We start from the raw sequence: 26,508 nt of genomic DNA, 5'->3' as shown, positions 1-26,508 counted from the left end.
GTGCCAATGGCACATTATGGGAAACGCATCAACTCTGTTACCTGATATGAAATTAGATTATAACGGAGGAGTTGATAACAAACACCTTCTGGGGTCGATGTGTCAGGTTGAACCCTGCGACCCACAGAAAACCCAGTTTCAAACAACAACAAAAAAAAAGAAGCTGTAAGAGCCAGGAGCTAAACAAGGACTCTGCAAAGCTGAAATTAAATTCAAGATTGTATGGGTGGACAAGCGAGGAGGAAAAATGGAGGCAGAGAGAGGGCGAGGAAGCCGGCCAAAACAACAACCACAGCGGTGGTAAAATCACTGTGTGTGTAGACACTATAAAAAGTGAAGAGAGAAATAAATCTCAGGCCAGATGTATGGACATTATGTATAGATGCGCAACATCAGAAACCGTGTCCGGCACAAACAATGTGAGACAAAATGAGAGAGGGGGGAAGAATAAGAAGAAAGAAAATATGATTACGCCAACTCTGTACCACGAAAGGGTGGACCAGCTTCTTCTTTCAGGGCTGGCCTGGCTTCATTTGATTTGTTTTGGCCAGACTACTCCAGACCCTCTCGTGCTGCGGCTGCATGTAAAAGACCTGGCAGTGTTTTGTAGTGGACTACTACATTCTGTTGTGGCTAGTGCTGGACCAGATCAGAGGTCCTGAAGTCCAGCACGATGCTACACAGGTTGGCTGAAAGATTTTTCAGAGAAACCGGAGAGGCTGGGTCCTCCGACGCTTCCCATACAGAGGAAGTGACCCCTTAAACTGCCAAAAAGCACTTTCCCTCTCACTCCCACACCTCCACAGTGGTTAAAGAAAATAACAGTGTTTTTTTTTTTTCTCAGATGCCTTTTATGTAAAACACATATACACGCAAAAATCCCAGACAATGAAATACCTTAAACATTATACCCATCAAATTGCTAGTCACACAGGTCAGCGACCTTAGGGATTTCTCTCAAGTGGTCCAAGATGAGGAAATTACAGAATCTAATCTAACAACACAGTACTGGAAACAGCAGCACTATTTACTTACACACCACATGAGGGGCACACTCGCACCACTCGACTGCTGGGAAATAAAACATGACTTTCGTTGTCGGACACCAAAGGACTTACACTAAGACAAACTGTCCATATGTCTGGTGAAAATTAACTTGTTCAAATGCAGGAAATGAACATTGGGTTCTACTCCCCCACCTGCTCTTAGTCCCAGTTGCTGAATGAGTTACTGACCTTCCTCCTATATAACGTTGATGAGGATCACCAGACTGCTGGGGGAAAGCATCACGATAACGTGGAGGGAGTTTTCTTAGGCTACAGTCGCACTAATATGTTTTCATTTTAAAAAAGCATTTCAAAATGTTAAAGATCTACATCCAGATGAGCGCTTTACCTACTGGATTGAAAACATACAGACCATTCATGTACATTTGGCTTGCATGTGCTACTGTAAACAGGAAGCAGATTGCCAACTTTACAGTTGGTTGTAGAAAAGACTACTAACGAAGAACAAAAATGGCAAAAAGGTTTTGTTTTATTGCTTGGACTAGTAATAAGGTAGAATTGTTACTGAAAGGTAGTGTTAAAAATGCTTGTAATTTGTTTTCTACATTGCATACAGTACTGGCTCCATTTGTAATACCAAAAACATATTTTAGTATTTATGTTATATGACTAGAAATACAAAGTTATCACAAAAATATGTACAGGCCAGTAGTAGACTCGGGAGACAAAAAATCACAAGGAACAAGGATGATACGTTGCAGGAATAGACAAAAGCAACAAAGAAAAGGCAATCCAGATTGTGTGTGGATAGATATTGTCCTTTTTCTGAAAAAATATACATGTTAAAAATATAAGAGGGTCCAAACTTCTCAGTTTCAACAGATAAACAAACAATGCAGAAATCTCAGTTAAGCTTAAAGGTGCATTATGTAATAAATCTAAAGCAACTGGCCATAAAAAAACACACTGAACTCACCAACAACAACAGTACAGACAAAATATTTGCATTAAAAAAAATATTTTGCAGACTGCAAATCATGTTTATGTTTTGAAATCATGTTTTGGCATGTGGCGCCACCTACTGCCGTCTACCAATCATTGCAGTCAGTAGAGTCTCAGCTGCCGAGCAACCACGGGTTGCCAGTTACGTCAGAAAACGAAACCTAAAAGACCTCAGTATTTTGAATTTGAATGTAGTAACCGTTTTTGGCCACATTCTTACATATGGCACCTTTAACTGCATCAGTGTTTGTAATCAAGGGTTTTTTTCCATTATTTTTAGTCATGTTGACTATGATTGACATGCACAGTGTGTGTATATATATCTATATATATATATCTATATATATAGATATATATATAGATATATATAGATATATATATATGGGCAACTCGATGTACTCAGAAAATTTGGTGTGCAACTGTGAAGTTTTGACCCGTTTGTCAATGGGTCACCAATGGTTCAGATGGCTACAAGATGTATTGTTTCATCTAAATGGTTAAAATAAAACAAACCCTGCTGGGTAGTAAGACCAAATTCCATTAGGTGTTGGGACACTTTTTATATTTTGATAATATAAAGGGTATACAAGAGTGGGATGACCATTCCTAGAAAATAAACTTTTCTTGATTTGACCTCTTTTCCCTAATTTTAGAATTTTGTTTTGTTGTATAATTTATATACATTTTTTTATGATTCATTTTAAAACGTGGTGGTCTGGGTTGTGGCATAATTTAATGGCATATTTATGGAAAAGCCTGAAAAATGTAAAAACATGTTATGAAAAATGTAAGGGGTCAAAGGATGCCAGCTGAGTAGGCGAACCTTCATTGTGGCCCAGAATGCATTTGTGTTTATGCGTCTAAAGGAATGTGGCCACATGTGTTTCAGACAATTCCTGAATGTGATCCGAGTGATCAGATCTCAAATGATTCCTACATGTGTCCTGGGTGTGTTCACATCTGTACTCAGAGCTGTCCACTTGTGATCAGATTACTCAGGACAGATGTTAATACCTGGTGTGAACAGGGTCATAGAAGGCCATCTGTGGAGAAAAATTGCAGCAGACAGATGTGTCATCAAGAGGAGCAGCCTGAAGACTGCAGCCATTTACCTCCTCATTCGGCATTTTAGTGAGGAGGACAGGCTGTCTCCATCATTACAAGACAAGAACAGAAAGGAGAGGGGGAGAAAACCAACACAACATCTGATAAACACATTGACATAAATAACATCTGATTAAAGCATGTGTGCAGACATAAAGACTGATGACACTAAATGCACAGAGGGAACCATGAAAAGACAAGGGATTTGTGAGTCTCTGCAACAGCATGAAATAACAATTACTGTGATGATGATGATTGCTGCTTGTAAGCAAACAGGAAGGAGAAAATCTAGGCAGAGAATGCATGACAAGACCGTTCTAAGCAAAAGTGTTAAGTGCCACTTGATCATAGCCAACATTGAACAAGACATGGTACAGTACGGTACAGTTTGGAATGGTTCAGGGGTCAGGCTTGCGTTAACAGTACTTTTACTTGGCAGGCCGGGTGTGGGCTGTACCCAAAGGCCACGTCATAGAAATATGTAGCTTGATGTCAAACCGGTGTGACGACAACGGAAGACAACACCGAAAGGACAACAAAGGAGGACATCCAGCAGCTCTTATCTTCCCTGCGTGGTCGCTGTTTGTCTCAACAAGACAACGCCTTTGTATGAGTATGGACGCAAGGGAGTGACAATTTACCTAATCATCCTTTGGTGGAACTCTAAATTTACCGTACCATTTTACTCTGGTACCCCAGGGGAAAGAAGGCCGAAAATGTAACAGTAGGGGCTGGTTATTTTGGTACTATTCCTAAAAACACCAATACTTACTGTCCCAAACTGAACCGCACGACTCGATCGAAACATGGCTGATGTCATCAGTTCACTATTCCCCCGATGCATCTGTTCTGTCGCGCAGACTACCTTTGCCTGTTCACTTTGAAAACCTTCTTTCTGTTAAAGGAGCAGACTGGAGCATGGAACAAGTATGGTTGTCTGGATTAACTGACCATGTCGCTGGTGTGGCATCAACCTCAAGACATAAAATTATATAGTATTACAAGATGTATTAGCTGAGCAGATGCTGTGATCTTTAAACACAATTTGTAACGGTCCAGCAGCATTCTGCTTGGAATATAACAGTGGGAGACAGTAGAAAAGCGTGGAGAGAGGTAATATATAAGTCTGGCCTCAAGAACACACCAGCAGGAGTCTGAGCTCCATTCAAGCCCACAAGCCTCCCATTACTAGCTCCAAGGTCCAAACCACTTCTCCACATTAAATAAGGTCAGGGGACAGAGCCCTCCAACATCATCTTCAATGATATTCCGGTGTCACGGTCTCTGAATAACTCTGTCGTTTGAGAAAGAAAAAAAGGCAAGAAGGTTTTGCAAGATGTTAGTTGGGGCTCTGCTGCATGGAAAAATGAGTTCAAGTGCTGAGGGCGAGTCCAGGCGCAATCAACCGTCGCTCCAATCATATATCTGCTCTTTCACCGCTGCATGCTGAACTCTGAAAGTTTGTCTATTCAGGACAGACTGAAAAATCCATGGCCCTTGATGAGATCATGCCTGATTCAGGGAGGTAAAAGGAATCGAGGTTGTGGGTCCTTCAAAAAGTTTTTCAGAGCCAGGACAGGCCAAGCCTTTCAAAATGGATTTTAATCTATATTATCCTATTTTTGACATGCCATTTAATATGGCATAGCAAGTACCTCTCCCATCCTCTGCTACGGTATTTGTTACACCTTCTTCTTAAAAGGACTGTCAACACATTGGAAACAGTACTGAGGACAAAAGGACAAGTCTAATCAAGTAAATTGAATGCACACAGCCTGCAGGGTCCATCTGCCACCCGAGGAGCCAGTAACTTTTCAACTACAAACGTTCAGTCAACAATTCCACTGCAGCAGATGCACCTGCAACAAGTATAATAAAGTGATTTAAATGGAACATGGTGTCTTGCCTGAACCACCCTACTACCCCACTTGTCAAAAACCCACACATAACAGTGTGGACAGACAAAAGACGACATCATTTTATGTAGGGATGCACCGATTGCCATTTTTGGGGCCGATTCCGATTTCCCATTTTTCAAGAAGTTTGACCTGTCGATACCGATTTTAGCCAATTCCGATTTAAATTTTTTAAACCACTTTACAGCATACTGAAATATATATATTTTTGCATCTTTTCTTTCATATAACATTTTAACATAGAAATACAATCAGTTCACATCCAATATCCTACTAAAAATACAAAAACGAATCACTACCTGTATGTGTAGTTTATTTAAGTATAAACATATTTCAGAACATATTACCTACACACAAATAAGTAAATGAACTAATGACCAAGAGCTCAGAGCTCACTCTCTCTCGCTCTCTCTCTCTGTCTCTCTCTCTCTGTCTCTGTCTCTCTCCCGCCCCGTGCCAACAATGCCTCGCGCTCTCTGCTCACACAGGTTTAAATGACAAACAAACAAATGCTGATCAAAAGTTTTGTGCAAGTGATTTAAGGTCCTGATTCCTGAGTCTGCGATTTCGGCCGATCACGTGTAAATCGGCCGATTCCGATCACTGGCCGATTAATCGGTGCATCCCTAATTTTATGATTTACAAATGCCCCATTCAGACCTGACCTGGTATTCATCATCCATCCTTGGTGATGTGATAACATGTGTAGAGCACTAAATTTGACTGTCCCCCATCTGGCATTAACATGTGTCCTGGGTGGTTTCCCCGTCGTGTATTCAAAAACATACTGACATTATGTCTGTTTGTGAGAACAAAATTATATTTTTGATATACATATGGCTGTAGAGATGTATCTGACGTCAATGTGTCCCTTTGTGTGTCAGGGCATACTCAGTGACTCAGGGTTCTACTTGTGCTGCTGTGACATGATTTTAACCATTGAAAAAGAAATCATATGGCATGAGAGGTTGCCAGGTGAGGATGTGTTCTCTAATCCATCCTGAGGAGGGGATTGTGTCCATATCTTTATTTATATAGAAATATATACATATATATCTCTATATATGAGAGTGGAAGAATATAGCAGAGTGCCAGTCTAATGCTAGTTCCGTGGTGGGATAGAAAGTCCTGGAAGGTGTGGGGAGGCTAATGTTTGAAGAGGCCATCCAGAAACCCTCTTAGCTTAGATTCTCTATAACATGGTAGACAAAAAGCAGCAGCCACAACAAACCAGCCAGATCCAAATGACCTGCCACCTCTGCTTACTGTGGCAATGGGACAGCAGAAGACGCTCTGTAACAGACCTCCGTGTTCTGCCCAACGATGTGGCCATGCAGCCACTTTCCTTTTAGCATGTCTTCCAGGAATATCAGAGTCAGACATGCCAATTCACCCTCAAATCTTCATTTTGCTCATACACAAATGGCAGCACTTGTGAAAATGTGTGTTTTTAACTTTACTCTAAATCTTTCGGTCTCAGTCTCACAGTTGCAGACGATTACTCAATACTCCATTCCTTGGATGTCACATGGTATGTAAAGCTGTTTTCAGGTTCTTTCGAATGCAAGTGAGCATGTCTTGCCCACCAATGACTGATTTAGTGCCCTGTAGACCCTTGGAAAGGAACAGTGCTGGATGTCATTCTACCTCTGCAAAGAGAGAAAGAATTCTTCATATTCAAACAAATAAAAGTCATCATTCTACTCTCAGTCATACTCACTCAATTTCTTTCTTTTACATCTGCTTCCTTTGACAGTGTTGTTTTTATTTTTTTGGTAAAATGATGTGGAAATTTTCTTTCTGATGTAACTGGAAACAGGGAGCTGTTCCAGTGGCAACAAATCCTTGTGTTTCGGTACTGTATCACCAGGCACAGAGCCGGCTACTGGCCAGGGACCACGACAAATGGCTGGAAGCTCCCGAAGGAACCACCACCCCCAACCTCGGCACAGACAAAAAGTCCTCCCCCAACCCTCCCCAGTGTCTCCCATGAGTTGAAACCAGCCAGGGCCAGATGCTCAGGATTCTTGACATCAGGATGGAAAATTTTACTTTTAACCTTGACAGAGAAAAAAAAGCCAATATGGCCATATCCTTATCACAATGCTCATCTTATTCAGGCATTATTGTAAGAAATGTGTGTTTAACTATGTATTCTTCCTGTTCAGGATATATGTGAGAGCAATAAGAAAATAAGATGACACACATCACCACACAAATATCTGCAGCTCATTAGCCAGTATCATTATTTTGCCATCACTTTCTCCAACAGGGGGTGTTCAAAACTGGAGAGAATAAGATGGCTGGAATCACTCGTCTCTCATTCCCTCACAAACATGCACAGATGCTGCCAGTAAGTTATTAGTGTATCTGGTAAAAGAGTTGTCCCATCGAAAGATTTCCATGTGCAGGCTTTCATGCGAGTGTCGGCAACCTCCTCCGCAGCTGTGCATGGCTGAACCACCCTTATCTTTAAATGCTGTACGGGGACTGTAAACCTTGATAGAACGTGCAGGTACAGCTTGGAATAACACAGTTAACTTTAATAAGGTTAATAAAAGGGCATCAGGGTCTTTAGAAGGGCCTGTTTGACAGTGTCTGTGCAGGGTTTTGTGTGGGGTTCAGGTATGTAATTTCCTTTAAAGGGCACAGTGTAGAAACAGAAATGGCATATGAGGTATGGCATTTCAGCAAACTGTTGGCATTATGGGTAGCAATAATTGAAAGATTCAATATATATCAATATAATCTTTATGCCATTCAAAACACACCTTCGCATCACACATGTAATCATTTGAATTTTTTTTTTCTTCTTAGATATGTGAAATATTTCTGTGTTTAACAAATCTTATAAGCGCAATGGTATGGTTTCACTCGTGGACAAAAAATTGCCTAGAACATCTGACATTTATGATGATAATTATCAGTGTCTTGATAACCTTTTTGGCCATAAGATATGAAAGATCCTGATTAAATTATTCACCGAGTAGAATAGTAAGTTTGTGTGCACTCACAATACCTGTCAAAAATAATTGCAAAAAAAAATTTTCTTGACTATCGCGCAGCTCTCAATATCATCAAATAGTTGATTAGACTTCTTCTGAAACACACAAAGGAATCACTCCTGGAAAGCTAATTGGCCACGAATCCAACTCTACCTCTTCCCTAACTCTATCAAACGACCGCAGTCACCGAATTCCTGAAGCAGGGAAGAAATTGGGCTACAAGCAGCAAACACCCACTCTCACTCCAGGAGGCTGACTGACCTTTCAATGGCATGAACCAGATGCTAAGAAAATATGAAAGCTCCTCATCTGCAGACAGTAAGCTCTCTTTGCTGTACAAGTGTCATTAGAAATGATGGGGCACATCATTATTATCATTATGAATTAACGTTGTATTTGTCTTTCATTTCAGACAGCAGTGAACAAAATCTAATTCTGACTTTACGTACATTTTCTATACATTAGCCATGTTTGAGTCCTTTTGTCTTTGAGGTTGATTGACATTTAGAGAGGTCGAGGTTTATGGTTAAAAAAGATGGACACCCACACAATGCAAAAAAAAAAAAAACCTTAACCTTGGAGCTAATGAAGTTCTGAAGGGAGACACAGGAGATGTTGTGGACCAGACAGAGGAGTGGGTTAGCTGCGTCCATCTGAGGATCCCTGAGCAGCAGCTGAAATATACCGAGGTGAGACGAGCCAAAACTGAGCAGAGGCGTAACAGTTATCTGTCCGTGACTGAGCCCACAACAATACTTCATCAGGCTCGAACAGCAGGGGAGAGGACTAAACTGGAGCTGTCTGGAGGAGACGCATAGAGGTGGGGGTGCAGGTAGTATTCAGTTTAATTAATCTTAATTGATCACCTGATCATCACTGTCCACAGCTATCAACCATGTTTAGTTTCTTCATTGTGAAAAGCTATTTCTGTTTTTGTCACTTTCTGAGAAGTCAAGTGTGTAGATGAATTGCCACATCACAACCTCTTTGAGCATTGAGTTTTCTAGATGTTGAAGGATGGAGAGTCAAGGTTAGACACACAGTGATTTAAACACAAACAACAGAGCCAGCATCAGCTGAAAACCTGTTAGCAATGCACTTCCAAACGCATTATTAAAACAAATGTCACAGTAACACAATCACTACTACAGCATTTCCAACAGTCCCTATGGCCATATTTCAAGGTATTTTCTTCCAATATTTGATTGTATTTCAAATGTGTTTTTTTAATATCTGATTTCATTTATTGGACTGTAATTCACACAGAGGTATGCTGACAGTGAGAGTATTCAGATTAATTAATCTGAGCAGAAGATTAATTTAATATCTGATCATTACTCTCCACATCCCTCACAATTATCAGCCATGTGGAGTGTTAGGGATAGTGAAAAGCTTTATTATTACTATTATTATTATTATTCCTAGTGGCTTTGTGAGAAGGTAAATTCAAATGTCTAGGTGAGAATGTGAGCATTGGGCCATGTTTTCTAGATGTTGAATGATGGAAGAGGTGGAATGGTAGAGGTTAGATACACATAGACAAAAGAGCCAGCATCATCAACTGAAAACCTGTTACCAATGAACTTCCAACACATTATTAAAAAAGAATAAGTCACAGCGGCCCAATCACTACAACGCCATCTCCAAGCAGTCCCTGTGGCCATATTTCTTTTTCCAATATTTGATAGTTTTTTTTCAAATCACTTTCTAAAGATTTGGTTTAATTTATTAGATTCTAATTTACACAGAGGTCTGTTGACCCAGAGAGAAAGACAAGGAGATGGTATGATTTTGCATGCCTTCCATTTGTCTGCTCATGTGTTTGCTCTCCAAACACTCTAATAATGAGCATTTAAAAAAGGCCACACAACAACAACAACAACAACGTGTTCTCCGGCTTCAACCAGGTGATGAAATAGGAGCTCTGCTACCAGTTATATTAATGGTAACATTTTCCCCATTATGTTAAAAAATCTAAGCACAGTACTTCATCTTCTGTGTGTGTGTGTAGCGAGGCTGGTGTTGAGAGGTCGTGAGATGGCAAAATTGCAAGAGAAAAGCACCAAGGCTTCTGGCTGCATGCTGTAATGTCTCTGTGATTACTGGCAGCCACTACATGTGTGGGAGTTATTGTTTGCCCCTGAGGATTTATGCTCATCTGTTGATGTGTTGCTCCCTACACGCCAAAGCTCCAGAACTACGCAGACAGTCCTGCTGTAGCCAAGTCCTCTAAATTCTAAATATCCTAAATAAAACAAGATCAAATAAACACGCTAGCTTATCTAAAGAGTTCACGCCGTGGCCTGACAAAGCACAACATGTCTATGATGGTTTGACAGTCAACACACAAAATGATATTATTTTGATATTTTATACTTCTGTGGTAAAGTAGGTGATTAAGATTTTTTTTTTTATTATTTTAAACAGTCAAGGTGAGAAGTCACTAACTCAATATGAATAATTCCTACACAAAATCTTCAGTGCTTTGTTTACTGGGATACAGAGTGAACACAACAACAGTCCACAACATTTACAAAAACTTCGTTTTTGACTGCTCAGTATCATGAAAAAGATCTTTAATCCAATTAACCCTATGGGTTTTTTTATATATAAATTACTTCTTATTTATTTGAAAAAAATATTTATTGATATGGACTTAATGAATATTAATTGTAGTAGGACTTGGGATCACAAATTGGGCTTAAATCTAGAACAGTCAACTCTGGCTGATTTGGGAACACGCTTTCCTTTACTGCACAGGTAAACTATTATTTGTTATGCCCGTAATCAGGTAAACATGAGGTTGAAAGCCTCTAGCAGAGAGGGTGCTTTATAAAACACTATGAAGCAGATTTTCCACCACCCCAAGGGGATTTTATTCTCAAGTCAACAGCATTATTATGATAACAAGTGTAATACTTTCTGTATTTGGTGTAAACTTTGGCACAAGTTCAGGGCAAGTCCCAATGCCAGGCCAGCCAGTGACCTAATGTTCATCTATATTGTTCATCGTGTTTCACCTGCACATACAACTTCACAGGACCATCAAAGAGGGAGGCAGAGGAGATGGGCCAGGAGTCTTTACGTGTTTTATTTGGAAACCTGAGCCTGTGCCGGTAATTGCCCAAAATGACTCTAATCGTAATTGACGGTCTGGCTTTCTACTTTGTCTGCGCACATTTCCAGAATGACGGGGGCTACAGTAACTCTGTTAAAAGTCTGGACACAGTAACGCACACACTCTTTATCCATCAGAGTAGGACTTTATGTCTGTCCTCCTTTTGTCCTTTTGTGCTTGCCGGGTTGAGTCCGTTTCATGTGTGCGCATGATGATGTAGTCGGCCGTTAAACCACGCGGAGCAGATGATAGTGTTCCTGAGGGGAGAAGTGGCGATTCCTGGCAACTGCCTCAGTGTTGACAAGCCTGACGTGTTCCCAAGTCTGACATCGCATGCTAATTCATAGACTCTTAACAGCTGAGATGAAAAGACAGCCACAGAGTGCAGTGCACACCTCAACATCATTTTTGTGTTTTGTTGTTTGTTTTCACCCACAGTTTTTGTTTTTGTTTTTTAAACTACAAAGCAGCCTTAGGCAAGATATGAGCGATTAACTTCTCATGACTTTAAGTAGTGGGCACACTTAAGACTTATTCATCATAAGACCAGGATTATGCTTGGTGCCAGCAGTCATTTTTTGTGTTTGTGCACAAAATGTCAGACATAAAATTTTCAATTACACTAGCAAAGTGCTTGAGTATATTTTGCAGGGACTACTTTTACAGGTTTCGTGTTATGTGGCAAAGACCGCAACTTACAGATTGTGGTTCTGGCTGAGGGGTACGTACCTGGCTCGTGGCCGGCTCCAGTGGCCAGGGCAGGCATGGCTCCTGCCGGCTGCTTCCTGGTTCCCCTAAGGCTGTGGAAAATGGCAGCAGGGCGTCAGATTGGTAAGCCTCTCTGCAGTTTTCCTCAGGGACCACCTCAAACTAAGGACAGCGTTTATGCCATGGAGCCCTGCAAGAGAACAACATTTTAGAGGCTACTTGTCAAATGGCAGAATGGCCGTGCACACACGTGTGTGTCAGTCAGGTAAGTGTGTTGCGGGGTATCAAAGCTACCCGTAGCCATGGATATGTACATATGTCATACTAGAAAATACTATGCATGTCTGTGCAGGTGAATCAGTGATAAACCGTGAATGACTCACAGAGAGAGTGTTTGAGTTAACAGTACACTGACAGTTGACTCTGGACATTTACAACCCAAGATTTTTTGCCTGAGCTGGTGAACATCATGCTTTGTACATGAGCCAAAATTAACACACATACACACACACCGTTATCCGTCACTTTATTCAGCTTCCAGTGGAAACAAACAAGGGAAACTTTATCCAATGGGAGGAAAGTAAGCACCTGAATGCAATAGACTTGTGAAAAATCAAGCAGGCGTGGAAAAGTGTTGCTTTGTAAATAATGGCGCTCAGGTGAAAAGCCAGATAGAGCAGGAACAGGAAGAGAGAGGATGTTGACCACAAATAGAAAATTTGGTGGCTCACTGTATTCTCCCCTTTGCAGTGGACGAAGACAAACTCCCGAAACACAACACAGTATCATGCATAGCAAACAGACAGGCAGTCTTTGCAGTTGACCTTATTGAGCATTGAAAGGACTACAGCTAACGACTTTTAAATTTCATTAAATACAGAAAAGAAAATGTCAATGTAATACAACACCTGTGTAGTATTTACCTCAAGCTCCCCCCACTACCCTCAGGTTTTCTCTGGGTTCTCTGGTTTCCTCCCACAGTCCAGACTCTGTGTGAGAGTGGATGGTTATTTGCCTCTATGTGGCCTTGTGATGGACTGATGATATGTCCAGGGTGTAATTCCACCTATGTCAGCTTGGATTGGCACAGTGCCCATGGTGACCCTCATGTGGAGGATAAAGCAGTAGAAGATGAATGAGTGCCAATCCCAGCTGATATGGGGCGAAAGGCCCCTGGACAGGTCGACAGTTCATTGCAACACACAAACAACTATGTACTCTCACGCTCACATCCACAGTCAATTTAGAGTGTCCTAAACCTAATCTGCATGTTTTGTGCTAACTCCACTGCACCACCATGCCTTGTACATCTGCTTTAAAATTAGGCCACTAGAAACCTCAAATCGGTCCCTGAGTCAAGCTCAGTCCTGCCAGAACGAATGCTTTATTTAAAAAGGGGAGAATGGAAAACAATTAAGTCTGATCCTTTCAGACCTTTTTCAGCATCCAGCTTAATGATCCATTAAATGTCAGCACTCATGACTTGTGGCCCAGTCACACTGAGTTACCTACACTGCAGGGTCTTGTGGGTGCTGTTAGCAGTTCACTTTGCTGAAAGAAAGTGCGCTCAAACTAAACAGAAGCAGCAACACAAGCTACATTCTGTGCCTCCCATGTTGTTTCGTGGAGTAAAAAGCTGGTTTATTCTGACACAGAAGCACTCAAAAAACACCTGTGATCTTCTTCTAGCTCATTGGTACCTCATCAATGGTCAGATGGACCTTTGTCCATTTTAGGGAGGACAGTGGATGAGAAATGTGTTTCCTGTAAAGAATCCCTCACTTCGACATCTGCACAGGAGTGAATCCTGATGTTTTGCCTCACAAACGTGTGTGTGTGTGCATGCGTGCGTGTGTGTGTGTGTCTGAAGCTCAATTCAGTCAATATGCCTACATAGCAAAAATTGCCACCATGGCAGTCTGTTATACTGTGATGCGAGTCCACCTCAGGGCCAAGCCGAACCCACTGTGGAACCTTGTGGAAACAACATTGTGGCGAAAACACAGTCCAGGAAAGTGACCAGGTAAGCAAGCCACTGAGCGCATATCAGAAAACAAATACTTTTATTCTGGATTGAGGAATACAAAATATGGTGCATTCATCAAAGGAGCGATTTTCCAACGAGAGAACTGGGAGATGAATTCCGAATCCTGCTAGTATGTTGCGCCAGCAGGAATTTGAAGGCCAGAATTGTCAGTTGTCTGCCTAAGCTTTGCAAGAGCATAAAGTACAAATGGAAACCATGGTGAAATCAGACTTCAGTGCCATTCAACCCCTTTGTATACTTCAATTAAACAAGTTAAAATGACAAACAGGGAAGTACAGTGGCGCCTCGAGCTAAGACCACAAAATCTCTCCAGCAGGCCAGTTTGAACAGGGAACCTAACGTAACAGCCACTGGGTTCATGCCAAGGGAACTGACCCATGCTAAATCAGTTCAGTGTTTCACAGAGAGGGCTAAAGCACGGTTTTGTCATAAGACTTTGTGATTGGAATGGCAGACTTAAGGAAAAGACAAGGGAAGCAGGAATGAAGGGGGGCACGAATGCTCTTAAAGTATGTCGTGCTGTAATATCAGTCTTTCACCCTTTGTTGCGTTCAAAGAAGAATGATCACATATTCCCATATCTGCGGAAGGATCCATCTTTCCATTTGGGGAACGTTCTGAAGCATGTTGCAGAGCCGGGAGCACCTGGGACTTTTTACAGGGCCCGATAGGATCATAACAGTGAGAATTAAAGAAACATTCCGCACTGTAAGAGTGCCCTTACTGTGTCTGGACGGAACACACAATATCAGATGGCCATGAAGTAAAAGGGACAACTTACCATGTGGACAAGTGATGGAATACGCTTAATTGCAATGTGATATCCCTTCTACTGCCCCTGTGTGGCCTGTACATACAGTTCTGCCACCATCTAGTGGGATCTCATAGTACTGCAGGGAGTATTCGCCCTGAAACACCATAACTTGTCCTGCTCTAGACAGACACTTGTATGTTTATACCTCAGGAGACACTGTCTGTGTCTGCAAAGACTTGCTCAGTATACAAAACCTGAGGTCAAATGAGTATTTAAAGAGAAAATAGCTCAGGGTGATGGATTGATATGTGGAGAAGTAGAAGAATGTTATTCCTGTACTTTCTTCAAAAACAAGCTTGTCCTTTCAGCCTGGGGTAAGCACGGGCGGAGCCGCCTGACCCTCAGCTGGACATGGATGAAGTTAGTGAGAAAAACAACAAAGTCAGGAGGTGAATGACTGACAGACCCGTCACCTCTAGGCCATAACAACCATCTGAACGTCTGCTTTGAGTTTAAATCCTTGAATTGGTTTTACTATTAAATCTTTTGTTTCTTCCTCCCATGTGTGGACGGGATGGTGGAAAGATCACAGCGGTTGTCCAAAAGGCAACAAGATCCTCATCAGGAAAAAAAGAGAAGGAGTGGTGGGGGGGGGGGGGTTCATGCTTCGAAGCCTTTACAGGTTCTACTAAGTGGAATGGTTCTGCGTTCATGATGCTTCCATCTGTACCTGCACAGGAAGTACAGATGGCGACAGATGTCAATTCTGCCAATCAGTGCAAACAAAACCTCCCTATGGTGCTGTTAATGTGTTGGAATGTTTCTGTTCAGGAAAGCCAGCTTTTCCTGGGCCACCACGGATGTTTCAGATTATCATCATTCCACGACAGTCACTTGACCAAAGCCACCTCCGTCACCTGCTCTGGTAACAGCTCCAAGGACCAGTTTGCTACTAAACTATTGACCAGCGTCAGGACCTGCAGATTCACTCACATCTAATGAGTTTATCTACACTGGTCCATGGTCACATCATTACAGATCTATTCAGCAGTGTCTGTTCAGGTTACCAAGCCTGTGCTCTCTGTTGCAACATTGGGAAGCTCTGGCATTATTTTTAGTCAGTGTTTTGGTTTCCATGAATTTCTACAATCTTGAAGTACTTTGCCCTGCAGAAATAACACTGTAAGATCCAGCTACAGCTGATGCAATATCTAAGTTCCAGAAGTAATACCAAAACAATGCTTGCATCAATGCAAAAAAAAAATGTTCCTATAAAATAAAATTCCACTTCAGAACTGGAAGGATTCTTCTATAAATGCATCTAATGCATATAGATGCATCTAATCAAGAACTACATATGTGTAAAGAAAATAACAAATCTGATTAGATATTCAATGCAATTTTTCAGTACTTTACATCATGCAATATATAGAAAAAACAAAAATGCACCTACTATCAACTGTTATTAGTCAGATCCCCCACTTGAGGACTAATAATTTTATCTGATGCCACTGCAGCACTGCAATAATCCAATACTTTAATTAACACCTTCACACTTTTTCACACATTCTCATTTAGGTACACAAATGAGAAACACTTTTTACACTCAATAAACAGAAACATCCAAATACTTAATGGTTTTATGGACGGGCAGGAGTTTGATGTGAGTAAACAGAATCAAGAAGAGATGTGCAAGACCATGTGGATTTTAAATAATTAATAAAATTGTTCCTTTCATGGAAAACTATGTTGCCCAACTGTTGAGCTTCGGGGTGCCGGTATAGGGTAGCTGTGAAGACAGATTGGATGTAAAATCAATTTGTATTTCAGCTACTCTACATCATATTGGCTTGTAGGGACCACAAAGTGCAATGTCAGACAGACAGAAGTGGATAGAATTACAGCCACATGCACACAGCCATACATGACACAATCATAAGAGTATAATTTCAGTGTATCCAGCTGTGGTAAATGCGAACATTCATTTACACACAGACACACAGTGGAACTGCATTTCAATGGGCTGTGCGTAATTGCAGTGTATTAAACTGTGGTCGGGGGAATGTTCATCCACATGGTATTTTTTCGAAATGGAAATACCTTTTTAAGAAAAGAAGAAAATCAAATCTCCACTTGATGCCAGGGCTTTACACACATCACGCAGCCCTTTTGCCTTTTCTGTTGCTCCTGTGGAAAAAGGCATTGTTGAATAATGTCTCAACTTTGCACTGCCAAAATGTCACAGTGTCGATTCCTATTAAGTGTAATGTGCGTGACGCTAGCAGGACAGGCCTGTGTTTTCAGACGTGTGCCATGCGGATTCTTGTTAATAACCGTTAGCTTTACAAGGAATTGGGGCCGCTTAATTTAAGTCTTCTTGGTGGTAGCTGGCATGGCCAGTGTTCCTGGAATGACTTACTGCTGGAGGAACAGTAATAACGATGAGTGAAGAAAGAAATATATGGATGCGACTAAAAAGCGCGTGGAAACAGATCGTGGAGGAAAATATGGAATATCGATGAACTCGATTAACCCTTGACGAAAAATCAATGCCAATACGAGCATTAATGGTGAAGTGGGAACAGTGAGTCCTCTTCTCTTCTCCATCTCAGATGTTTTATTTTTTGACAGCTCAGTCAGAATCAGCCACATGTTGCTTATAAGCAATCTTTCCACATAAAATACATCTGTATCAGTGTTCTTTGTTCTCACGTACACACACACACACACACAAAAGAGAGAGACATAAATCTATGTTTAGGACAATCCATCCTAGAGGTATTTAAACATCTGATATCCTTCTCTCCTTTCAGTCACATCAACACACAGCTGAAGTGTGAAGGCAAGATTTATTGTGAAGAAAACATCAGATCTGATAGAGTTACATTGCATTTATAAGAGAATGGAAAGATGTATTTCAGGAAATCAGAACTCAGTGTTGTAGGAGAATGTGAGTCAGAGAGCTCAAACGCTTGACACAGACCGAACTGGATATTTATTGCAGAGTGCGGCAATGAATGCTGGAGGATTTGTCAAACTAACTTTGAGATTTGGAAACGTGTCTGTCTTCCAGTGCTCACACCTGTGTGTCAGGTGTCCAACTTTATACTTGAGAAAATCAATAAATCAATATGAAGAATATCAATATAAAATTGGTGAGAACACAACAAGAACAATAAATAATCAAGGTTCAAAGTCACTTTGTCCTAACAACGTTCCTCTATGACAGCAGAAAGACCTAAGGAGCATGTGAAATTACATTCATCAGTGAAAGCAAAGAGCAAGAGAGTCGATCTGATCAAACAAATGAAGGTGATATACAAACACACGTCATTAAAAACAAACAGGAAGATCACAAAAGCTTAGCTGGAACTTACCAGATCACCCACTTCCTGCAACACAGACATAGGTTCACACACAGCAGTGAGCAGGCACACCCTCTCACAGCAGGTGTATCCGCTCACCTGATCAGACCAGAAACTCAAGTTTCCGTCCCTGTCTAAAGGTTCACAGGGCTCCGCCCTCTTTTACTTATACTCAATGGTAAACGGAGTGATAACCAGTGAGACCTGGGACTATTACAATAGCATTTCCTATACCACCTCAAAAGCCGTGTAATTCACAGTGTCCACAATTTGAGGAAACTCTGGTAAACACAAAAAAAGGAAAAAGCTAAGTCTTGAAAAAATACATTAATAAGCCATTGTTTATTGTAATTGCTTGAGGAAACCGCATCAAAATCAGATACTTTGCACATAATCTGCAGCCTGAACAAGTTTAGTGAGAATAAATTGCCACTAGATGGAGCAATCGCTTCACTAAAAAATCTCCACTCAGCGTTGCAGGCCAAAAAAAGGCTATTAAAGAGGGTAGCAGACCAGTGTGTGTGTCAGGCCATGTGTATGTCTTCATCATGAACTCATATGTGACACAGGCTGCCGGGACACCAGTAATCTCATCCTCTGTCTGCCATAGCTCTTTTCTAACCAGTGCCAACCAGGGGCCAGTTGGACTGGTATGATACTGCCACACAGCTTCCTGGTTTGTTTTGTTTGTGACTACACTAACACATAAATAAAAATGACCGAAGTTATAATGTAATCATACCACAATACAGTTTGATAAAAACTGTCAAATTAGACAGAAAATATACATGTTCCAGTTGTTTTACGCAGAGCCAAAGACAACTTTCCACATTGTGGTAAAACTGACCCTGACCCTGACTTAAAATGTTTCAAAAAGCAAGACAATTCCTTTATTTTATTGACACACATCAAATGTGGGGCAGTAAACGGTCTGGCATTCTGCTGTTATTTTGAAACAAATAAATGACTCACTGTATTGTTGGTAAACTATAGACAACAAAAATCTGAAGGCCATTACTTTGTTGGCTCTGAAGAATTCTGATGTCTTTTTCGAATAAAACCCATAAAAACAGTTATATCTATGATTAAAATAACAATTACTTGCAGCCCTACATTGTTGTCACAACCACTTCCGTGACTTAACACCTCGTCCATCCTCTTTGTCCTCCTCCCATCTTGTCTCTCTGGTTCTCATGCAGACACAGCAGCTCTTTGTTTCTCTCTCTGACCCATTAACAAGGAGAGGAGGCACTATCAGTCTCCGCTCACACATTCCTCTCTGACCCCGTCACGCATGCACTCTCACATGCGTCACATGTGGAATTGTAAAAAAAAAAACAATTCACTTCATCCTAGACTCCTAGACAAGAGAATGAGTCATCCTGATAAACTCAACAGGACGACAGAGAAAGAAGAGGGACTAGTGCTGAGAATGAAATAGTAAAATCACACATTGCTTAACCAACAATATCATTAATGTGAGTGCTTCAATGCTTAATGTAAGCACTACATGATATACATGCCTGAATTAGGAGAGGACAATGCCTTCAACCTACAAACAACACATATACATGTAGTCTGTAACTGCACACAACGAGGAGCACAGAGAGAACAGCAGGTAACCATAAGCCTCACTAATCTGAACTCCCCTCTGAATGCCAGAGTTGCAGGGAAACCTACATCCTCAACACAAGTGACTGGATTTACCTGAAACACTCATCACAGCAGTGATGCAAAAGGCAGAGAAGCATTTACTTTAATTTCAGGCCTACTGTACACCCCTTTGGCCATATGGAGGAGTTATGGCTAGCACTGTTGCCTCACAGTTAGAAGGTTGGTAGTGGAGGGCCTTTTTGTGTGTAGTGTGCATGTTCTCCCTGGGTGTTTTTTTCCTCCCACAGTCCAAAAACATGCACAGGTTAATTGGACACTCTAAATTGACTACGCATTGTGGGTGTGAATGGTTGTTGTGTCTCTGTGTGTTGGCCCTGCAGTGGACTGGCAGCAAATTATAAACTGTCACCAAAGCATCTAAAAACGCCTTGTGTGGTTCTACACCACAGAATAAAGAAGACGCATCACAGACGGCGATCGACACTCTGTAACTAATAGTAAATGTAATAAATAATAACTTCATATTCGTAATTTCAAAGCCACTCAAAGTGCATCCACATATATCCAAGCCTCTCTCAGATCAACAACACATGAACATATTCCTTTGATGTTCCAAGTTGGAGATGATGGTTTATAGCTTTAACATACAACATAACGTACAAAAAAATCGCAACCTAGCACAGCTTTTAACACACATGTTGCTGGGAATTATACAAGCTGGGAATTATATGATCACTGCTACTTAAAGGCACCATATGTAAGTATGTGGCCAAAACGGTTACTACACTCAAATTAGATTAGCAAGGTCTTTTAGGTTTCGTTTTCTCTGCTATTGTAGCTCGGACGTAACTGGCAACCTGTGGTTGCTCGGCAGCTGAGACTCTACTGACTGCATGACTGGTAGACAGCTGTAGGTGGCGCCACATGCCAAAACATTATTTCAAAACATAAACATGATTTGCAGTCTGCAAAATATTTTTTTAATGCAAATATTTTGACTGTACTGTTGTTATTGGTGAATTCAGTTGGTTATATGAACATCATTTGTGAGTCTCTGTGACATATTAGGAGGATTTTATGGCCAGCTGTTTCAGATTTATTACATAATGCACCTTTAATATCTATCATAGCTATCATAGCTATCTAAAGTCCACAGTGCCCTTTAGCTAATAACATCAAAGGTCCACAAAACCACATTCATTTTCTCTGAAGAGTAACTACTCAGGTGTGCATGAGGCCTTAAACTGTTGACATGTTTCACTGTAACATGCAATACACTATTTTGTATACACTGCAGGAAGTATCCTAATGGTTTTATGAGTCCACTTCACAAACAAGACAGCTGTTCAACAGGCCTTTCCAGAGTTTGTTTGATTTTGTTTTCACCAACACTCTGCAAACAAGTCCTTTAGCATACGGAATGGTTTGAGCGCAACAAGAAACACTTGGGTCTTGGGTAGAGTCATCAACGGTCATTACTACAGGTCACAAAATAATGTTTCAATAAGCACAGATTGTAAAACATAAAAATAAGTAAAAAAAAAACAGCAGATTCATGATGTGTATTTATTTTCTCTTTATGGAAGCTGAATATTGTGAGCGGCATTGTGAGCATTTCTTTTTTGAAATGGTAATGTCTTGGTGGTAAATATGCCAGCAAAATGTGTTGTTAACCGCTTTATCTTCAAGTTCTGCTAATTGAAAAATAACTCCATCTACAAGAAATAAATGTTTTCATAAAGCGAACAGACCAAGCAAACTCCAAACACAAAAAGAGAATGACAAAGAAAACGAACAGCGAATACAAGTGCAAGAGAGAGGTGGTGTTATCATTGCTGATTGTCTCCACAAAAACAACAGGGTGGCTTTTTGAGATTTCCCCAGTTTACAAAAAAAGTAGCATTTCATTTCTCCCAAAACGCCCGGATTCACCTAGACTCGTGTTCATATAGATACCCCCAAAACATTCACTATACAGCCCTCGTCCTGCTAAGTCCTCTGAAGTGTGATCGGTGTCAGAGCTCAGATGACACAGCTCCTGTGGTGCCTCAGGACAGCCAGAGGGGAGATAAACGGGGTCAAAGTCGGACACCCGGTTGGATTACACTAATGATGATCCAAATATACATATCACTCTCAGCAGCCAGCAAGATAAACATTTAAGTGGCAGTATGAGAGAGGCTCACACTCTCATAATCTACAATCTATAGAGTACTAGAGTCAAAACCTAGATATTTCTCCCAATGACTCTATTAATAAAGTCAGCATCCACCTGCACCAGCTATTGCATATTGTCATCTAAATGCTTTTGTGTACAATAATGTACACCATGTATATAGTAGATCAAACCCATTTCACTCAATTTAATTCACTGACTGATTCTTCTTTTTGTTTTAAAGGCATTTGAGAAATGCTGTGTTTTCTGCTGTATTGTGATGAAAACCATACCTTTGACTAGTTCAGCTTAAAATACAAACATAATGGGATCATTTTCCACTTAGGGTGGTTTCAGTGACCACAGCTAATCTAATAAGTGCTGAGGTAAGTGATGCTACACAGAGGTCTGACCATAGCCAAATGTAGAAAATCCCATAAAATGAACATTTTACATTTGAATGAACCCCCGAGATTATGCATTATTTAAATTAGTGTGTACCTGAACCATCATGTCGAGTTACATCTGCCTATCCAGACTTGTTGAAGACTTTCGTGACATCGCAAAGAGCTTGACCTTTCACTGCCAAAATTGAATCATTTCAGCCTCCACTCCAAGAGAACATTATTCAGCACTTTCCTGATATATTGTTGGGACATACACACACACACACACACACACACACAGCATGAAAACATAATGCCTCTGGCGCATCTGTCAAAGGTGCACAGAGATAACAACTGATCTCAATCTATCCCTGTCCTTGCTAGAGGCTCCTGCACTACTTTTACTTGCTACATATATTGAACCATTTGTTTTTTCCTTGATCACATGTCAAACTTCAGGATTAGGATAGTAAGACATAGTAATTATACCGAAAAGTTGGTCAAAAGTTTATTAATTAATCAAAATGTGTCAAGAAAATTAGCTGCTTTTGACTTTTCATATGACCTTTCCTTCTGATAAATTACAATATATTTGAGTTCTCACAATTCAAATGCTCTTTAAGTCACTGGATATAAATAGACTAAATAAACAATCAATTACTTAACTAGAAAAGCACTCGGAGAGCGCAGATCTCCGCCAAGGCAGCTCAGTGCCTACAAAATATACCCTGCCGGTGCGCAGCGTCTACGGATCACACCCAAAATGTAATCACTTGTTCCTGGTACCATTGCGGACATTTCCTGAAAATTTCATCCAAATCCGTCAGTGACTTTTCGAGTTACGTTGCTAACAGACAGATGGACAAACAAACAAACTCGAAAACATATACCTCCTGGCGGAGTTCAATTAATTAATCTAAAAAATGATTTTAATTATCCTTACATGCTTCTCTCGGCTCAACCTGCGTGTTTTGGCTTGGCATATGAGATGTAGGTCATCCCTCTAACACAGAAACATCACTGATACAGACTGATAATCCTCCTTCTAAGCTGCTTATGACAGAAAACAAACAATTAGTAGATGCCACCCAGCTGGTGGACTTGCATGATTCTGCCAAAGGCTGCAATAAATAGATATCCTGCATCCAGTCAGATACAGTATCAGTAAGAGATTTACCAATAGCTTACAAAGAAAACATCTCATCTGTTAGGTTTGTAATCATGGAAGTTGGTCGACATCATAAAAAGTAATTCATGACCAAAAAAAAGTAATGCAACTAAAAGCAGCTGTAATGAGCTGAAACGAAAAGAACATGTGGTTACGAGAGGAAACTGCCTCTCATAAAACTGCAATTTACATCCTCAAAAACAGGATGAGATGTATTTTCTGCCAAAGTAGACAAACAACAACAGTCATTTTATACCGCACTCATCATCCAGTCATCAAACCCTACAATAGTCTGAAGGTTTTTGTCTCTCTAAACCACCGTGCCACCCACTGGAGCCACTTCTTCCTGTCAGTAACCACACACAATCCTGGGGTTCAAGTCCTGCCCACTCGCCCCCCCCCCCTCCCTCCTGTACGGGGCACAAACACAGGTGTAAATCAACCACAGTTACAGAGGCTCACGTCCACACTCTTACTCACACTAGGAAGATACCAAACCACTAAGCATCCTTAATGCACCCTCAGCAGTTATGAAAGGGGCAGGTTTAAATGATGCCTGTGAAAGATGAGCTGTTATAAAACAAAGACTTTGATAGTTTAGTTGGATACTAACACTGGCCCAGCGAGATTCCACATCAGGCCAAGGCGGAGTTAAAGATGCACTAGGTGGGTTTCAATCGGCCTTTTTATATGCATTTTTGAAATATTTGGTGTAGAGATAGACCCAATTTTTTAGGGCTGATACCAATTATTAGGAGTCAAAGAGGCCGATAACTGATATTTGGAGCCGATATGTTTGCTATATTTGCAGTAAAAGTGAAAATACTGACGTCAAAATTGCCAACACTTAACTTTGTTTAAATGCCTTTAAGCATATGTTTATTAAACAGCTTTTCAGATTTGCAACATGTATCTTAGATAATAGACGTCTTTGTTTTAAAATTCTAACAAAAAGTGTAGGAAGCTCCGATGCTCAGCAGCATGTATTATAAAGTTAAATGAAAACAAAAATTTCAATATTGCTGATATGTTATTTTATCTTTCACCTATCTTGTTCCAAGTTCAAACAAAAACAAAGTGCAGGGAGTAAATAAATAAATGATTAAATAAATTGATCCCTTATCGGCAGATGCTTTAAAATGCCAAATATCAGTGGCGATAATCGTCCTGGCCGATAATCGTCCTGGCCGATAATCGGTCAATCCCTAATTTGGGGCCTGCAATGATGCATCGATTATGAATCTATTACTAAATGAATCGAATATGTTGACAATCAATTACTTAGTGTGTTTTTTTTTTCTCTCAGCTTTTTCAGCTTCTTAAATGTAAAATATTTCTGGATTCTTTGCTCCACATGACAAAGAAATCATTAAAACCAAATAATTTAGGATTGTGCACAGAACAAAACATGTTTCAGTTTCATTTGTTGACTCTTTATAGACCAAAAATCTAATCGACAGATTAATCGATGAGGAAAACAATCATTAGTTGCAGCCCTATTCACTAGATTAAAAATGTGATGGTGCAAATGGAATTTCTTTTTTCTTTTTTTTAAGGACATAACTGAAACATCACTCCAGCTTCCTCATTTCTCTGTGCTGGAAAACCAGCAGTAATAGCAGAAACTGTGGCTGTGAGGAGGTATGTGTGGACTGATGAGGAAACCACAAATTCCTCATCTTAGTGCAAGAGGCAAATATCACTAATATAATATATAGATATATACAGTATATAAAAAAAAGATACAGGGGGAACTATTATACTAAATGGGCATGACTTTTTAAAAGCCTACTTAAGTTTTTTGGGGGGATTAAGTGATTGACATATCTGATATAATCAGGACTAAAATGATGTCTCAAACATTGAATTGCTAAATGACTCATCTTTAAAATGATCAACCCAGCAGAGAAGAGTTCCCTTTGCTGGATTAACCGTACTGCAGCAAAGAAAATTCTTATCTCTAGATGGAAACCCCCTCATTCTTTATCAGTTAATGAAGGGATATCATCACATACTAATATTAGATAATTCTATTGCATGTGAAAACCGTGCCAAAAGAGAAACTCGAGAGGATTTAAAAGAGCTGCTGATCTTGTGTAAAACATATCTGTGATCTTAAATGCATAAAACAAACAATAAACTGATATGATTGCCTTACCTATATATGGACAAGAAGGGTGGATTGGGATAGGTGGGAGTTGAGACTGGAAAATGGGAGGGAGAACAATATCACAAGTTAAGCTATATTTTATTAGAACCCCACGGTCTATAGGAAAACAGTAGGTCTACCATTTTCTTTGTACTTCTCTTCTCCTTTTTTGTTCTTTTTCCTGCGTTTATTTTCACTAAGTATTACCTGACAAATATATGTGATTGTATTTGTTCCATGTTATGAGTGGTATGAAGACAAAAATAAAAACATTGGTCACAAAGAAATAATAGATAAGAGCAGCAATGAAACACCGCCTGTGATCCAACAGCTCCTCTTTCATGATGCTGTGCCTTCTCATACTTCTGTGGTGACCTGAACTTTTGCACCACATAAAGTCAGTGAACTAACACCCTGTATTTGCTTAACAGCAGTGAATGGAAACATGTACATGTCTAGTACTAATACTGTAGCTAATGCTGCATTCACATGTCCATGTTAAGAATTGGCAAGAATTCATTGAATTGCTCAACTAGTTGGAAGTGATGTCATTAAAAACAAACTATATTTAAAAAAAAAAAAAAATCCATTACCACTGGGTGTAATTACCTTCAGAGATTTTGGCTAAGCTGAGCATTCGAGTGAGAGAGTAAGAGTACTGAGAGAAAGCTGAAGAGAAAAAGATTTTCAAAGTGTTAAGAGTAATAATCAGTGGTGGCCCATCAATAGAGGGCGCTAGAGCACCGCCCCACCTGTCTCACATGAAGAAGAAGATGACCTGTGGCGCAAAGATCTTTACCATAGACTCTCATTATAAGTGGTGCATGAACAAATATTACAATTCAAATTTCTGTACTAATGTATTTCTTTCTTTTTACAGTTTTATTTAGTTTTTTTGTACAGAAAGGCACTATAGAAATGTGTATGATGTATAATTATTGATTATTATTAGTATCAGCTCATCACGATATGACAATGTTGTCTCATGTCACGATATAGATATAAAATGA

The 26,508-nt window shown here is 40.2% G+C and overlaps 1 protein-coding gene across 1 annotated transcript in view; it reads right to left on the bottom strand.

The window, feature by feature from the left end:
• Positions 1-26,508, bottom strand: part of mpp7a (MAGUK p55 scaffold protein 7a) — a gene marked incomplete at its 3' end in the record, with an annotated part of 145,049 nt that overhangs the window by 94,072 nt on the left and 24,469 nt on the right. Inside the window, exon 2 of the mRNA XM_083901285.1 lies at positions 11,882-12,050. Coding sequence (XP_083757411.1) covers positions 11,882-11,918 — 37 coding nt within the window. The 5' untranslated portion in view covers positions 11,919-12,050. The remainder of the gene's footprint in view (positions 1-11,881; positions 12,051-26,508) is intronic.

Source organism: Microchirus variegatus, assembly GCF_963457635.1.
Source record: "Microchirus variegatus genome assembly, chromosome: 15".
Lineage (NCBI taxonomy): Eukaryota > Metazoa > Chordata > Actinopteri > Pleuronectiformes > Soleidae > Microchirus > Microchirus variegatus.
The sequence above is the reverse complement of the archived record's forward strand: the minus strand, read 5'-3'. Positions and strand labels throughout refer to the sequence as shown.